Below are 16,596 nucleotides of genomic sequence, written 5' to 3' on the forward strand. Positions count from 1 at the left end.
GGCCTGGGGTGGCCATTGCTTAATGATATATGGGTGGTGTGAATGAGAGGAGTGTGTTGTGTCCGGGGGACATACTGACGTCCCAGGGGGCAGCCCGGCGGAGCAGCAGGAAGGGCTTCAGTGGCGACTGACGGGGAGGTCCACTGGATCGGACTGGAAATGAGTTGAGTGTGTATGATGGTTTCTGGCTTATCCGTGTTTTCCTCGGATGCAAAGATTCGGGATAGGGCGTCAGCCTTGAAGTTTTGGGGACCGGCTCTATAGGCATTTTGCTTCTCTGAGGTATTGTAGGTTTTTGTGATCAGTCAGAACAGTGAATGAATAAGCCCCTCCCTCTAGCCAGTATGGCCATTCTTCCGAGGCCAGTTTAATCTGCAGCAGTTTCCAATGTCGTAATTTTTCTCCGCCAGGCTGTGCTTCCGAGAGAAGGCACATGGATAGAGTCGAAGGGGGGACCCCTGCCGCTGAGATAGGACTACTCCCACTCCAGTGGTTGAGGCATCCACTTCAACACAAGAAAGGGAGCTCCGGGTCTGGGTGAACTAAGAGGGGAGTGCTTGTGAAGGCTTGCTTGAGGGTGGCGAAGGCTTCAGTGGCAGCTGGGGTGCAGGACAGAGACTTGGGTTTGTTACGTAGGAGGTTGGTGATGGGACTGGTGATGGTACTGTATTTTTAATGAACCGGCGGTAGAAATTGGCGAAGCCCATCAAGCGCTGGATTTCCTTTATGGTGGAAGGTAATGGCCAGGAAGTGACTGCCTCGATCTTCCCCTCGTCTAGGACTGGGCGATAAAATGATAACGATATGTATTGCGATAGATGTAATCAATATCAATTTAAAAAAATGTGATATTACCATCAAAATCACCTGAGAATTGACATGATGATAGGTCGGGAGACCGAAGTTTCACAGAAGCATTCAGAGATTTTTTTTCCCTGAATTACCTCTGGGTGTGACTTAATAATGTTGAAATAATGTTGCCTTATCTTCTCTTAAAAGCGTTCCGCACCTTCAGCTGACATAAACCACACTTTAAAGGAACAAAAACTATCCAGTGATTAAATGTCTTCTGTGTTGACAAAAATCTTGTGCGATGTCAACACAGATTATTATAAGCATTGATATGAACAACTGTGCAGTTTTATTGTATTTTGTTATTTTTATTTATTTATATGTTTTTCTTTCAATGTTTAGTACTGATGCCATTATTCACCCCCTATGGAGGCAGTCAAGGTAAATAATGCTGTATTTTATTTATTTTTTTCCTTTCGTTAAAATAATCATAAGTTTTAAGCATAAGAAGGAAGCATATGAATAGTCATACAAACCACAATCTTGCTGTCTCTGGCAACCTTGACTGTTATTGACGTCATAAAGCCTGTACTCATGATTAGGGCAGACAATAATTTATTTATTTGTCCAATAACAGATCATTTTTGTTGAGAAAACGTTTGTTGTATTCTGTATAATTAAATATCAGCTATCCATTACCCAACAATAAAATTCATCAGTCTTTTTGATGTATACTTCATGCAGCAGATGTTCTTGCATTTCAAGACCATTCTGTTTTGTCTTGTCTTTTTTTGCTTGACTTTTAATCTATCAATATTTGTTTGTATTTGTATTAACTCAGTGGAAGCAAAAGCTGTAGTGAAAGTGACTCCAGATGAACGTGTGTTCAGTGGAGAGACAGTCACTCTCACATGTGAAATACAGGGAGCAGGAAATGACACGCAGTGGACATACAGCTGGTTTAAAGATGGTTCAATCATCCCGAACAGCACTGAGAGAGTCTACAACATCACATTTAATGTGTCTGATAGTGGTCAATACAGCTGTGAAGCAAAGAAATCACACATCAGTGCTGCTGTTACACTGACTGTATCAGGTGAGTGTTCAGATTCACATCTGTTTAATGATCATCAAAATAATATTTTTGCCTCAAAACTCTTTTACTACACTCTTCTGTATCAGCCAAATTTGTTCATCTAAGAGGACTGATGCAATTCAGTTTAAAGGCCCTTTATAAACACTTTGTCACCTGAAACCTGTAAAATAATTGTTATTTTAAATAATGAAATGACTGGCAGCTATATCTAGTTTGAAAGAACTCTCTATGGAGAGGTTTTCATTGATGTTTTTAGACAGTAATGATATTCTTTTTTCTTGTTTTCTTCACAGGTTTACCCAGATCTACACTGACTGTGACTCCAGACAGTCCTGTATTCACTGGAGAGACAGTCAATCTGAAGTGTGTGATTGAGTCTCACAGTAACTGGAGATATGAGTGGTATAAAGACACAGACAGTGTAATGTTACAGACGTCTGATCGTTACACTGTAAACAGAGACACTCTCACTATCAGAGGAGTAATTACATCTGATCAGGGTCAGTACTGGTGTAGAGGACAGAGAGATGAGAGACCAAACTTATCACAATCAAGCTCTGCTGTTTCTCTCTCAGTGAAGGGTGAGTTTTTGTATTCATCGTTTGAAAGTTACCATGACGAAAAGCATAATTTATTCAGATGAGACAATCACACTGAAACCTCCTGAAGTTCACAGAGAAAATTATCATTGGCTGCTCTGGGGCATAAATGGTGTATAGCTGAAAGGCACAGTATGTGATAAGATGCATGCATTTTTAAGTCACATTGAGTTGCTTTAACCCTCGAAGTCTCCTTGGGGTCCAGCTGACTCCATTAGAATTTTCTTAGTTTTTAAGTGTTCCTTTCATCTCAGTGGAATGAGATTCTGTGACTTTTCCTAAATATTCTGTCCAAACACACACACACACAATATCCTTGCTTGATTTGGTTGTTCTAAAGGTGTGACAATTTTGCATCCTTGATACTCATTATTATTATTATTATTATTATTATTATTATTTTGCACTTTTGTCAAATAAAGTAGTAAATCCAGTTTAAATCTAAAAAAAGTACATTTAAATAAAGGCCTGGTCCTAGAGCATAAATTCAAAGTGAAACAAACTCTCATACACACACACACACACACACACTGCAACAGAGAGCATTTTTATAGAAATTGGCATATAAAATTAACAAATTTGTAATAAATCTTAAAATTTTCATATATAAATAAAGGAGTGGTACTAGAACACAAATGCAACATGGAACAAGAATGCTCACACACACACACACACACACACACAGAAATAGACAGACACACACACAGGTAGGTAGACATGACATAACATACACCACACACACACACACACACCACACATGACAAATCCCACACAACACCACCCCAAAAATATTTTTTTTATTTATTTATTTTAGAATGTATAAATATATATTCACAAAATATATATCATAAAGTTGTAAGAAGTTGAAGCATCAAGAAAAATTGAAAATAAAATGAGTCCTTATGGACCTCTACTGTATGTATGTGGTCATTGCACTTTCTCTTAACTGTAATTCATCCAGATGGCTGTATTCTATCCTTAACACACAAAGCCATGTCCAAAAACAATATAAATTTAAATTTAGATCATCATTAAAGTGTTTTTTAATTTTTTAAAAAGTTGATGGCGTAAGTTGAGTAATTGTGCAGTGAATAGGTTAAAAAAAGTACCAAATATCCACGAAAACACAGCATTAATGTAAAGTTGGGATGTAAACGAATAAATTATATGTAGTCTGTAATATTAAAAATTTATATTTCTTCATGCAATCACTCTATAAATCGAAAATCGTTAAGTTAAAGAGAACAGAAAATAATAGGCTACATGTTCACAGAAAGTCTCATGATCTGATGTTGAATCACATTTAACCTGAAGTGAACTTCTGACTAGTTCACTGAAAGAGCTCGGTCTTCTTTCTTCACAGATTCCCCCAGATCTTCACTGACTGTGACTCCAGACAGTCCTGTATTCACTGGAGAGACAGTCAATCTGAAGTGTGTGATTGAGTCTCACAGTAACTGGAGATATGAGTGGTATAAAGACACAGACAGTGTAATGTTACAGACGTCTGATCGTTACACTGTAAACAGAGACACTCTCACTATCAGAGGAGTAATTACATCTGATCAGGATCAGTACTGGTGTAGAGGACAGAGAGATCAGAGACCAAACTCATCACAATCAAGCTCAGTTTATCTCACTGTGACAGGTATAATATCATTATCCTTCTATACAGTGCTTCCAACTGATATCAAGAGGAAGTTGTTACAGGAAGTTTGATATGTGGCTAAATTATGTTGTGTATTTTAGCGATGTCACTAAATAATGATGCTCAACCGTGTCACTGACTGCCTCTAAAACCGCATACTTTCTAAATACATACACCAGGAATGGGAAATGTTGATCTTGGAGTTTAGCTCCAACCCTGAAGATACACTAGCTTTCTAATCTTTTTGTATTCTATCTGTTTTCTATTCATTTATTATACAATTAACAAAAGCAAAAAAAGATCTCTGACACTAGCTTGCTCTATTCTTTTTCTGTTCTATCCGTTTTCTTTTTATTTATTACATTATTTAAAAGCCCTTGCTACATGTACTGCGTTTAAGCTAACTGAGACTTATTATAGCACTTGTATATCATTGCTCTTTTGTTGATTTTAATTGCATCCATTGTTCTCATTTGTAAGTCGCTTTGGATAAAAGCGTCTGCTGTATTACTAAATGTAAATGTAATTCTACCCGTATCCTGAAGACCTTGATTAGCTTGTTCACGTGTGGTTGATTAATGTTGGGGCTAAATTTTGAGGGACACTGGCCCTCCAGAATCAACGTTCCCCACCCTAGACCTTAGGCTGGCTGCACACTAGATGATTTTCAAATCTAAAATGATTTTAAAAGCATGAGAGACCACAGACATGAAGATAGTTAGGTTTTTAGCATTAAAATCCTCTGAACACACACACTAGATGGTTTGACCTGACAGCGAGACCACACACGGCGAATGTAGGAGCGATTTCACAGTGACACGTGATCTCAGGAGACTCGCAAGAGCAAACATGACTAGAGGAGAAAAACAAATGGAGAATAATCTACGTTGCCAGCTATCTGTCCAGGCTTGTATCTGTTTCACATGCAGTGACAAACAAAGTATGAAAAGAATATGTGTGATGTACTCTGCTTTCAAGGCATGTTTTGCGGCTGATAAGTTTCAGCTTTACATGCACGCAGCATCCGGTATAGTGACCCTTACTGGCTTTCATTGGCAATCATGGGTAGCAGAAGTTCAAAGATAAGATTCTAGAGATGGTTGAACACTTGTTTCTCTGTAACATAGGGTTATACAGTAGCAGGTGAAAAGCAGTAAGTGAAAAGAGTATCCTGAATTCACAATATTCACAAAACTGTAGGAGAAAAGTTCCCAGATGACCTACTAATTCTGGCAATATTCTGAAGTGCGCATCCATTGGACACTTCACACTCCCATGATGCCACAGGGAGAAGTGATGCAGCTGACTCTGTAGATCACATGGCAATGACAGCATGGCCAGTGTAGTACATCCAGATTAAATTCGTTCTCACACAGTCACAAAGTAATTTTCCAAAAGAAGTGCTTAGAGAGAATGCAATATTGGATGCGGTTTGCATGTAGAATACAGTATTACATTACTCAGACTGACTTGTTCATTGGTAAGCAATATAAACAAAACACCATTATATTTTAATCAACAATTGTACTCTGAATGTCTACATTGTTCTTTAGATTCACCCATACCTACACTGACTGTGACTCCAGACAATACAGTATTCACTGAAGAGACACTCAATCTGACATGTGTGATTGAGACTTATAGTGACTGGAGACAGAGAAATTACCAGATATATGACTGGAGATATGAATGGAGAAATTACTGGACATATGAGTGGAGATATGAGTGGTATAAAGGCAGCAAATACAGTGTAATGTTACAGACGTCTGATCGTTACACTGTAAACAGAGACACTCTCACTATCAGAGGAGCGAATGAATCTGATCAGGATCAGTACTGGTGTAGAGGACAGAGAGGTCAGAGACCAAACTCATCACATTTCAGTTCCGCTGTTAATCTCACTGTGATAGGTAAGATGAATATCATTGTCCTCCTAAACAGTGTTTCCAAGTAATTTTCAGGAGAACATGTTTATGTACTGTACTCTCAATGCACTTTTTTAGTAGACCAATTGTGTCTTATGACTGAGTGTGTGGCAGAGAAAATAGTTTTTGTGCCATTTGAGGGAAAATGGATGCATTCAAAAGTTTGCATTTGCAATATGTTTTTTTTCTCTCTCCCTCATTTGAATAATTATACTAATTTCAGTTCGGTTTAATTAACAATATATTTAAGTAAAGATAAGTTCAAATTGTGTAGCTAAATATGAACTGATCGTATAAGTTGTTAAACTAACTGACATTATTATGATCTAATTTTGAACGACATTAAATCTGTATAGACCATCACTCTCCTCACTGCATCTCTCCTCTTTAACATCAGTGTTAAAAAAATACAGGAAATCACATGATTAGATTAAATTGTATTCTTGATTTGCTGAAAGTCATGTCAGTTTGTCTTAATTAACAGATTTACACAGAACTGTTCTAACCATGATGCCAGACAGTCCTGTGTTCACTGGAGAGACAGTCAATCTGACGTGTGGGATAAAGTCTAATCACAGTAACTGGACAGAGTGGACAAATAACTTGAGATATGAGTGGAATAAAGGCAAATACAGTGTAATGTTAAACACATCTGATCGTTACACTGTAAACAGAGACACTCTCACTATCAGAGGAGTGAATGAGTCTGATCAGGGTCAGTACTGGTGTAGAGGACAGAGAGATGGAGAACCATCAAGATCAACGAATACATCTGTTTATCTCTATGTGATGGGTGAGTTAAATATCATTATGCTTCTAAACTTTCTACTGCATGTACTGTACTGTATGAATACAAATCCAGTCAAGAAACTGGAACACTTTCTTATTCCTGAATGCAGCTCAATATATTCTGTATCTTAAAGTAGGCTATTATATAAAGCAGAATATGTTTTTTTTTTACTTGACGATGAATGAAATATGCTGTGTTTTCCGCTAAATGGCAACCCGGGGTGCTGTAATACAGTTAAGCCCCTTTCACACTGCGATTCTGGCAAATACACGGGTAAAGTGTTCCGGCAATTGTTCCCGGGTCGCTAGATTTTGCACTTTCACACTGCCAGTGATTACCCGGAAGATCTGAGTGCTTTCACACACAACCCGTAAAGATCCTGTAATGACACGTGACATCAGGGCGTGACGTGTAATGTACAAGTCGAAAACGCTAGGTATGTTAACTTTCACTGAAGCTGGCGAACTATCTCAGCGTCAGCGCGGAAAGTGAGGAACTGAACTCTGCTTCATTACAGTTTGCACATATTTTTTCATCGCGAACATTGATCTTCCTTCAAGACGCCTGGTAAAAGAGTCGCGCGATAATGTGCGTAATCACTATGACACGGCATTAGTTCTGGCTTTTGTTCACACAGTGATTGTTGCGGTTTTTTTTTTTTTTCAACCCACCGCCAGTGTCACAAACCAAAAGAAAGACGACATTCTGGGCTAGAACACACATTTTCAGAAGAGAATAACTGACTGTAGGATAAACAAGTATGTTAACTTAACATGTTACTTAAGTATCTGCAAACGTATTATGGTGTTATTATGCCTTAGTAGAGTCAAAATCTTACATACAGCACTTCAATGCACAAACACTCACTCTCAACGCTGATGACTGATAGCCTGTAATGTTTTCTAGTGTCTGTGTTCCTGCCTATGTTTCCTTTTTTTCCTATGCCTTGCCTTGGTGTTTTTTATTTTTATTGTTTGATCTTGGACAGTTTATCTGTTGTTTACCCTTGTCTGCCCTGACCATTGACTGTTCTGTGGATTATTCTTTTGCCTGTGCCTTGGATTTCACTGTTTCCTCATGTGTTTGACCCTGCCTGTCCTGATCACACTCTTAAAGGTCCCCTGAAGTGCCTTGAAACATGCAGCATTATTCTATGTGGTGATGTAATTTCAACTGAAACAGGAAGACAAGACGGGACATATAGAGCAGCCATGTGCCCTTTTGAAATTAATTAGGAAAATAGCCAATAGCATATTGTTTATAACTGCTCGGGGCAGAGCCGTTGAGCTCAGTAAAGCCACATTTTACATCCACAGTCCAATAGATTAGCCCCTAGATCAGGGGTTGACAATCTTTTCGGCATGACGTGCCATTTTAAATTTTTCTGGTTAACCACTGTGCCACTGTGTTTATCGATACTGACTCACTACATTTATATTGTATAATAAAATATGTTTAATGGGACTGAATTTGCATTTAATGTGATTACAATTTAATTAAAACAACATAAATTGATAATTCAAAATGTAGTTACCTTTCCACGGTTATTCAGACGGCAAATAAATTCTATACAGTAGTCTAAGTTACATTATCACTAACTTAAAAATATATATATTGTTATAATCACTGAAGCGGTCTACACTGCGAAATTAATCTCTTACTTACATTGTACGTACATCTGTGTTTTGCTGTTTATGATAAGAGAAATCCCAAGAGTCTGGATTTCAGTAAGCAAACGTGTGCGCACTCAACATGAGTTTCAGTGACGACTCATCTGAGCGCCTCTGATTGGCCATTGCATTCCTAAACTCAGTAAAATCATGTGTCATTGGTAATAGTGCGCAAAACTTTAAAAACGCCTAACTTGAAATATGGTGCAACATGAGCAGATCTTAATTCTAATGCCACAATCAACACTTTCTGTTAATTTAAACTTTGTTAGCAGCAGACTCGGTAGCCTTGACAAAACAATGATATCAGTGGCAGGGTTTCACAAAACCATAGGATATGAAGTTTGGGGGTGGGGAGGAAATAGAAAGGACCACATTTTCAATTAAACACTGCATCATCAGTGATATTGTATCAGACACTTTCACTTAACATTATCTACTTAACATTATATAAAAATCAAGCTCAAATGGAGTTAACAAGGTTTTGGACCAACAAATGATGGAGATGTGTGTTTTGTTTGTCAATAGAATGGCTGTTTCTGAGGCAGCAATTGCAGAGGGTTACATGCTTTCATCAAGTTTTTTAGGTTATTTAACCTTTATTTTAGTTATATGGACACTTTTCTTGTTGTTTAATACACTTGGCCAAAACCTCATGATATAAATAATGAAGTGCTATATGCACAGGATTTTTAAAACATACAAAAGTATATATTGGCTGCAACTAGACGGCAAATAGCCTAGTTCATCGCTGCTCTTCAATCACACAAAAAACATTAGCCTTTACAGACGGTGTTTGAGTAAAGAAAACGCTGTATTTTTCAAACATCATTTATTTATTTACCCTTGCATTGTGAAAAAGGGGTGTTCCCTTTAGAAAGCTTCAGTCAATGCTGCGCTGCTCAGCGCATTGGGAAACGTCTTATTCATGACCAGCTGTGAATAATGTGTGTAACACGTCGATAGAATTGACCCAGTGGTAATATAGCCTCGGTTGATGACGTCATCGGGGCTCGCGTCCGCAACAAGGGGCTATAAATAGATATGCCACAGGTGCATCAACAGGTCTTTTGTCTTCAGATCATTCTGTGCATTTGTGGGTCAGAAAGATTCTTCTCATCGGCTACAAATCTTCGTAGGATGAGTCAACGAAATGGTAAGTGTTGTGTTCCTCCATGCTCTCGTCCTATGAATGAGCTGGATATACGTTTACTGTTTTGTTTGTTTGGTTTTGCGTGACAAATACGGGGGTATTTGGAGATGCCGCGGGTTGAAGAGACGCTTGCAAGCTATCTCTCACCGAGTCTGCATCCTCGGTTACGAAACCTATTCTCCCCACTAAGTCCTGTAAAATAACATCATCGCTAGTCGGTAAAGCTTACCAAGCTGCAGGTCAGGCTGGTGCTGCACTGCACACTATGGCAGTGTTACAGGCGTACCAGGCTGACCTGTTGAAGGACTTCGCTGAGCTTCGTCGGGCCACAGATTTGTCCCTCTGTGCGACCAAGCAGACAGCTCGTGCCATTGGCCAATCGATGTCAGCTTTAGTCAGCACAGAGAGGCATCTGTGGCTTAATTTGACGGGCATTAAGGAGAGGGAACGTTCGTTTCTTTTAGACTCTCCTATTTCTCTATCGGGCCTGTTTGGCGATTTGGTTTATACTGTTGTCTACAGGTTTAGGGAGGTGAAGAAACATGAAGAAGCGTTTGTTCAGTTCCTTCCTCGCCGCACTTAAAGGCAGGGGCCGTCAGCCACCCAGCCTCGCCCCGGTCCTTCAAAAGCCAGGGAGGTTAAGAAGCAGAGCGTGGCAAACCGTGCTCCCCCTCGTAGGGATTGGGTACAGGTTCGTCGTGCTCAGCAACCTCCCAGGCCAGACATCAGGACTGTCCTTGATAAGAAGTGGAAGTCCTGACGCTCTGGTGCCCTTGCTGGTGGGGGTAGTCCGTCACGGGATGGGGCACACTCGAGAGCTTTTCGCCCCGCCCCATTACCCTCCCAAAACTCCTCCATCCCGCCACTTTGTGTGATTCGGGGGGAGGTGGTTTCCAGCAAGTATTAGATAAAAACAGGAGATTGTTCTGCCAACCCTGTCTGTGTTTCAGGGCGCAGCAATCTCCGGCAAGTGATTTTCTCAGTTACCGCCTGGAAACTAGTAGTGCTAAGAGGCTCGCTAACTCTACGGAGGTCTATTAAGCAGCTAGTACAGTCATTCCCTGCCGGTCCGCCGCTTCAGGGCACTGAGCTAGTGGCTCTGGGCACACAAGGAAGCGGTTGCTGAGCTTCGTCGAGGCGTGAATTTGTCTCATGTGGAGGGGCCATTGGCACCGTGTTACATGGTGCCCGTCTCTCCTCAGTGCCCTCAGGAGACCGTTCTGCCAACCCTGCCAGTGTTTCAGGGCGCAGCAATCTCCAGCGAGCGCTTCTCTCAGTTACCGCCTGGAAACTAGCAGTGCTAAGAGACTCGCTACCTCTACGGAGGTCTCTAGAGCAGCTAGTATGTTCTTCCCCTGCCGGTCCGCCACTTCAGGGCACCGAACTAGTGACTCTAGGTGCACTGAGCTTCGTCGAGCCACAGATTGTCTCCCTGTGCGAATAGGCAAACGGCCCGTGCCTTCGGCTGTTCTATGTCAGCCTTAGTCAGCACGGGGAAGCATCTGTGGCTTAATTTGACGGGCATTTAAGAGGCATTCGTCATTTCCTCCCTCGCCGCACTCAAGGGGAGGGGCCATCGGCACCGCATAACATGGTGCCCGTCTCTTCTCAGTGTCTTCAGGAGATCGTTCTGCCAACCCTGTCGGTGTTTCAGGGCACAGCAATCTCCGGCAAGCAATTCCCTCAGTTACCGCCTGGAAACTAGTAGTGTTAAGAGGCTTGCTACCTCTAAGGAGGTCTATAGAGCAGCTAGTACAGTTGTTCCCTGCCGGTCCGCCACTTCAGGGCACTGAGCTAGTGGCTCTAGGCACACAAGGAAGCAGTCGCTGAGCTTCATCGAAACATGGATTTGTCTCAAGAGGAGGGGCCATTGACACCATATTACACGGTGCCCGTCTCTCCTCAGTGCCCTCAGGAGATCATTCTGCCAACTCTGCCGGTGTTTCAGGGCGCAACGATCTCCAGCGAGCGCTTCTCTCAGTTACCGCCTGGAAACTAGCGGTGCTAAGAGGCTCACTACCTCTACGGAGGTCTCTAGAGCAGCTAGTACGTTCTTCCCCTGCCGCTCCGACGATTCAGGGCACCGAGCTAGTGGCTCTAGGCGCACAAGGGAGCGTTCGCCCCTTTCCGTTACCCTCACAAAACCCCTCCATCCCCGCCACTTCTTGTGCTTCGGGGGGCGGTGGTTTTCCAGCAAGATGTTAGATGTTCCAGTGTTTCCTGCCGTTGTTCAGGACACGGAACATCTAACATCCCCTTAAAAGGAAGTGTTTAAATCGGTACCACTCTCAGAGAGTCTGGCAGTGTGGAACTTCTGGAGGGCATTTCTGCGTTGGTATTGAGCACAGTATGGATAGGATACAGGATCCAGTTTATTCGTCACCCTTCAAATTTCAACGGCGTGGTCTCCACTTCCATGAAACCGGAGCTGATGCAGCTACTGTCTCGAGAGCTACAGACTCTTCTGGGCAAAGAGGCCATAGAACATGTTCCTCGTCCAAGGAGAGAGTCGGGCTATTACAGCCGATACTTCCTGGTTCCCAAAAAGGGAAGGGGAGTGCGCCCAATCTTGGGTCTTTGAGGCTTAAACCGTACAGTCAAAGTGTTCAAGTGAAATATGTTAACCGTCAAGACTGTCGTTTCGCAAATTCTACATCGAGGGGCACCGTGTCGTCGCAGACTGCTAATGACAGATGCCTCTCTGATGGGCTGGGGAGCGGTCTTGGATGGCCACCCAGCTCAAGGGGAATGGGGGGGTCATCAGCTCGATTGGCACATCAATTGCCTCGAGCTGATTGGCCATATTTCTGGCTCCTCCATCATTTGAGGGGCTGTCATGTCCTAGTACGGGTGGACAACACCAGGTTACATTCCAGGGCATTTGAACATACACTACTGATGGGGGAATGGAAACTCCATCCAGAGGTAATGAAACAGATTTGGAAATATTTTACGAAGCAGAGGTAGACCTCTTCACCTCCCATCAGACAGCGCAATGTTCCCTCTACTTCTCACTGAGTCACCTAGCCCCAGGCGATTCCAGAGAGGAGGGACCTTCTGTCTCAGGCAGGGGGCACGAAATTCCATCCCAGGCCCGACCTGTGAAATCTTCATGTTTGGCCCCTGAAGGGTACCAACTGAGGAACACAGGGCTTTCGCCGGATGTTATTAATACCATTCTTAGTGCTAGGGCTTCCTCCACCAGACAGAGTTCTCGAGGGTCTGGTTGAAACACCCCTTTGAAACTTTAGAATCCGCGTCTGATAAGACTTCTGACTCTACAATGGTTTTTCTTATGGCAATAAGGGGTGCCCCCTTACAACAGGTTTGTGATGCGGCAGGTTGGTCCTCTCCGCACACATTCAAAAGATTTTATAGTTTGGATGTCCATGCTACTCTGGTCTCTCATGTCCTTGAGTCAACATCACAAGCTAAAGTCTGAGGCCTTCTTGTGGTTTAACAGCACACCTGCACAACCTTAGGGGTCCAGAAATTTTTCAAGCACGGCGGCGTGGGTATTCTCGTTCCCAATGCGCTGAGCAGCGCAGCATCGACTGAAGCTTTCGAAAGGGAATGTTCCCGGTTATTTAACTCTAACCTTGTTCCCTGAGAAAGTGGAACGAGATGCTGCGCCGCATTGCTATACTGAATATCCGTATTAACCGAACCCAGGACTGCTCTTCAGACAAAAATTCCTGTTGATGCACCTGTGGCGTATCTATTTATAGTCTAGTGTTGTGGGCAGGCGCGCGCCCCGATGACATCATCAACCGAGGTTATATTACCACCGGGTCAATTCTATCGACGTGTTACACACATTATTCACAGCTGGTCATGAATAAGATGTTTCCCAATGCGCTGAGCAGCGCAGCATCTCGTTCCGCTTTCTCAGGGAACAAGGTTACAGTTAACTAACCGGGAACGATCTGTCTCCAGGCTGTGCGTGGCGCAGCAATCTGAATGTAGGCAGGATGTTTTTCTTAACAGTTTTTTTAACACCCTCTTAATTAAAAAAAATATATATAATAGAGATATGAAATATAATAGAGATATGAAGTTTGGATATTTTTTCACTGTACACCTGACTGGGCTAGGGTATGGAAACTGCCATACGGAAATGCAGTCCCTGAATGATATAGAGCGAAAAAAAAGTTTTAAATATATTTCAATTTTAATTTGTCTTTTTCTTAACTTTTAAAACAAACAAAAAACAATTTTAAACTATAATCCTGATGTACACAAAACTGCATCTTTTAATGAATGCAGTGTTTTTTCCCCTCCACAAAGTTTTTAAATTCATAACAGTTACCATGAAATTGTGATCCTATCAATCAATACCTACTCATATGTGTATTAATACAGAGAGACCAAAAGCTGTAGTGAAGGTGACTCCAGCTGAGCGTGTGTTCAGCGGAGAGACAGTCAATCTCACATGTGACATCCAGGGAGCAGGACACTTTCAGTGGACATACAGATGGTTTAAAGATGGTTCAGTCATCAGACGCATCACTGAGAGACTCTACAGCATCACATCTGTGTCTGATAGTGCTGAATACAGCTGTAGAGGAGAGAGATCAGACTCACAGAAATCACACATCAGTGCTGCTGTTACACTGACTGTATCAGGTGAGGGTTCAGATTCACATCTGTTTAATCATCATTTAACATCAATATTTGGGACTCAACATTTTTCTTACATTTCATTTATTATATTTATTTTATTATATTTTTATTTAGCAGCAACATCTGTACTTATAGAGCAAGAAGCTTTATTCTTTGCAAGAATTTTGAAGGGGGGGGGGGCGTAAAAAAAACTGAATTCAGCTTAAATTTTCATTCAAGGGTAGAAAAGTAAATAAACAGCTTAAATATTCAATATTAAATAAAACACCCCTTTCTGCTGATTGGTCAGCCGAAGATCCAACTCATCAGTTCTTCCGTAGTATCACGCAGCAGAAGTGATTTTGCCAAACAAGACATGTTCCTGGATAAACATCTTTTGATGATCCTGGATCAACATTATTTCCCAAAAGTATAGACTAAACCCAGTCCCTACCCCCAAACCTTACCTTTCCCATGAAGTATTCCTAAAATCAGTGGGAAATGATAGCTGATTAACAAGGGTGTAGAAGCACCTAACCCTGATTGCAAGCCTAAAACAGATATTTCCTGAAAAGTTATCCCTCAAGTCTGATTGGTAGATTGGGATGTGGTTCCAGGAACATGTTGTATTTGGGGAAATCATGCTCACCCTGCTGCTTCTAAACTTAAATATATGTGTTTTGTTGCTGTTGTTGTTGTTGTTATTGTTATTATTCCAGGCATTCACTAAATATCTCTATATCTATATTTATACACATGGGTCAAAAATTACCCATATAGAAACCTTTGATATTTGCTCTTTTTCTGCAAATAGGAACATATTTACTGCAGAAAACTATACACCTAACCCCACATTTCACAACTAAACATGGCTGCTTTTGTATATATGATGCATTTCGTCATATTTTTTCACATGTATTAACATGTATTAGACTAAGGTTACCTTGACCATTAAATCTATTACTATTGAGGCAGAGAAACATGTCCAATACTATTACATATTCTATTTTAGCTAGCTAATGTTAGCTAGATCAACAAAACAAGTGTCAAATGAATACATTATTAAATACAAGCATATACCATTGCTATCAGGTGGAAACCCCATATCTCCACATTTTTTGTCATAAATCAGTGCTATTTGTCAGCCTTTATGTCTGTCAGTGACAATATATAATCAGTATATACATGATCAACTGCTTGCTGTGCACTCTTTATCTAGAATGTTAGTATGGCTAATCCCAGACATTCTAGATTAAAGGCTGAAATGTTTGAGGTGCTGCATGAAGAGAAAAATCAGGCAAGTCTTAGACCTGATTCAGAGTCTGACACAGATGAGCTAAGCTATGTGCCACAAGGTCAGTCCAGAGTTGTGGGTGTAAATCCAGCTTTCTTAGATGAAGAAGACTCATTTGATGACACTGAAGACTTGTCTGATGAGTTCTCCAAAAGGAAATTCAGACCCAGCCCAATAGATTTGGTAAAAATGATTTGCACCTATATGTGGAGAACATGGAGGTGGCCCATGGTGCTATGGTACAATGTGCTGGATGTTGCAATTTTAATTGCTTACACAAAAGGTGGCCAATGTTGGTCCTGAAGAGCCACAGTCTTCAAGAGTTCCATTTCAACTGCAATAAATAACACTTTTTTTCAGTGTCAGGTTCAGGTCAGATTTCTGTCTTCAGCATCCTCAGTTTTCTTCTGGCAGCTTGTCCGTATCTGCTGTCGACAGCCGTGCTGCTGTTCAAATGTTACAGAGCGAGAGGTAACACTTCTGTCTGATCAGTTTCTATCTCCATCTTTCTTTATTCACAAAGTAAAAAATACATATTTGTGTGTATTTCACAGTTCCATCTCCTGAAGACCAAAGCCAGTACGAAGTGAAAGAAGAAACTTCAACTTGATATTAACACGTTTTTTAACATTTGCGTCAGCATATTTGATTTACTTTTCATTATTTTCATTTATTTTTCATTAAGAAACTATTTTAGTGTCATTCCGCTTTTATATGCCCATTTTGTCAAAAAAAAAAAAAAAGTTCAGTGACTTTATTATGACTTAGTGATGTTTGTCTGTTCTTTCAGTGAAGTATTAAATATTTAGTTAAGAAAGGAGACCAACATTTTATTCTGTATGAATGAATAACTCTTTAAATAATTTGTATATTATACAAAAACAAAAAAATGCAAATTGAGTAAATAAATATCTTGATTTCTCTCGTGTGTATCATTTTTAGGTGTATATATTTACGTTTTTCATCATTGAAGTGATACATAGCCTACAATACGCCAAATATATATAATACTTACTCCAAAAAAATT

General features: G+C 40.8%; 1 protein-coding gene across 1 annotated transcript in view; it reads left to right on the forward strand.

The window, feature by feature from the left end:
- The window catches only part of LOC132128408 (titin-like), a 34,229-nt gene that overhangs the window by 5,574 nt on the left and 12,059 nt on the right, over nt 1-16,596 (forward strand). Inside the window, exons 2-9 of the mRNA XM_059540175.1 lie at nt 1,195-1,233; nt 1,634-1,888; nt 3,851-4,135; nt 5,548-6,045; nt 6,545-6,853; nt 14,036-14,299; nt 15,942-16,040; nt 16,124-16,177. Of these exons, the coding sequence (XP_059396158.1) occupies nt 1,195-1,233; nt 1,634-1,888; nt 3,851-4,135; nt 5,548-6,045; nt 6,545-6,853; nt 14,036-14,299; nt 15,942-16,040; nt 16,124-16,177 (1,803 nt within the window). The remainder of the gene's footprint in view (nt 1-1,194; nt 1,234-1,633; nt 1,889-3,850; nt 4,136-5,547; nt 6,046-6,544; nt 6,854-14,035; nt 14,300-15,941; nt 16,041-16,123; nt 16,178-16,596) is intronic.

Source organism: Carassius carassius, chromosome 3, assembly GCF_963082965.1.
Source record: "Carassius carassius chromosome 3, fCarCar2.1, whole genome shotgun sequence".
NCBI classification, from domain to species: Eukaryota; Metazoa; Chordata; class Actinopteri; order Cypriniformes; family Cyprinidae; genus Carassius; species Carassius carassius.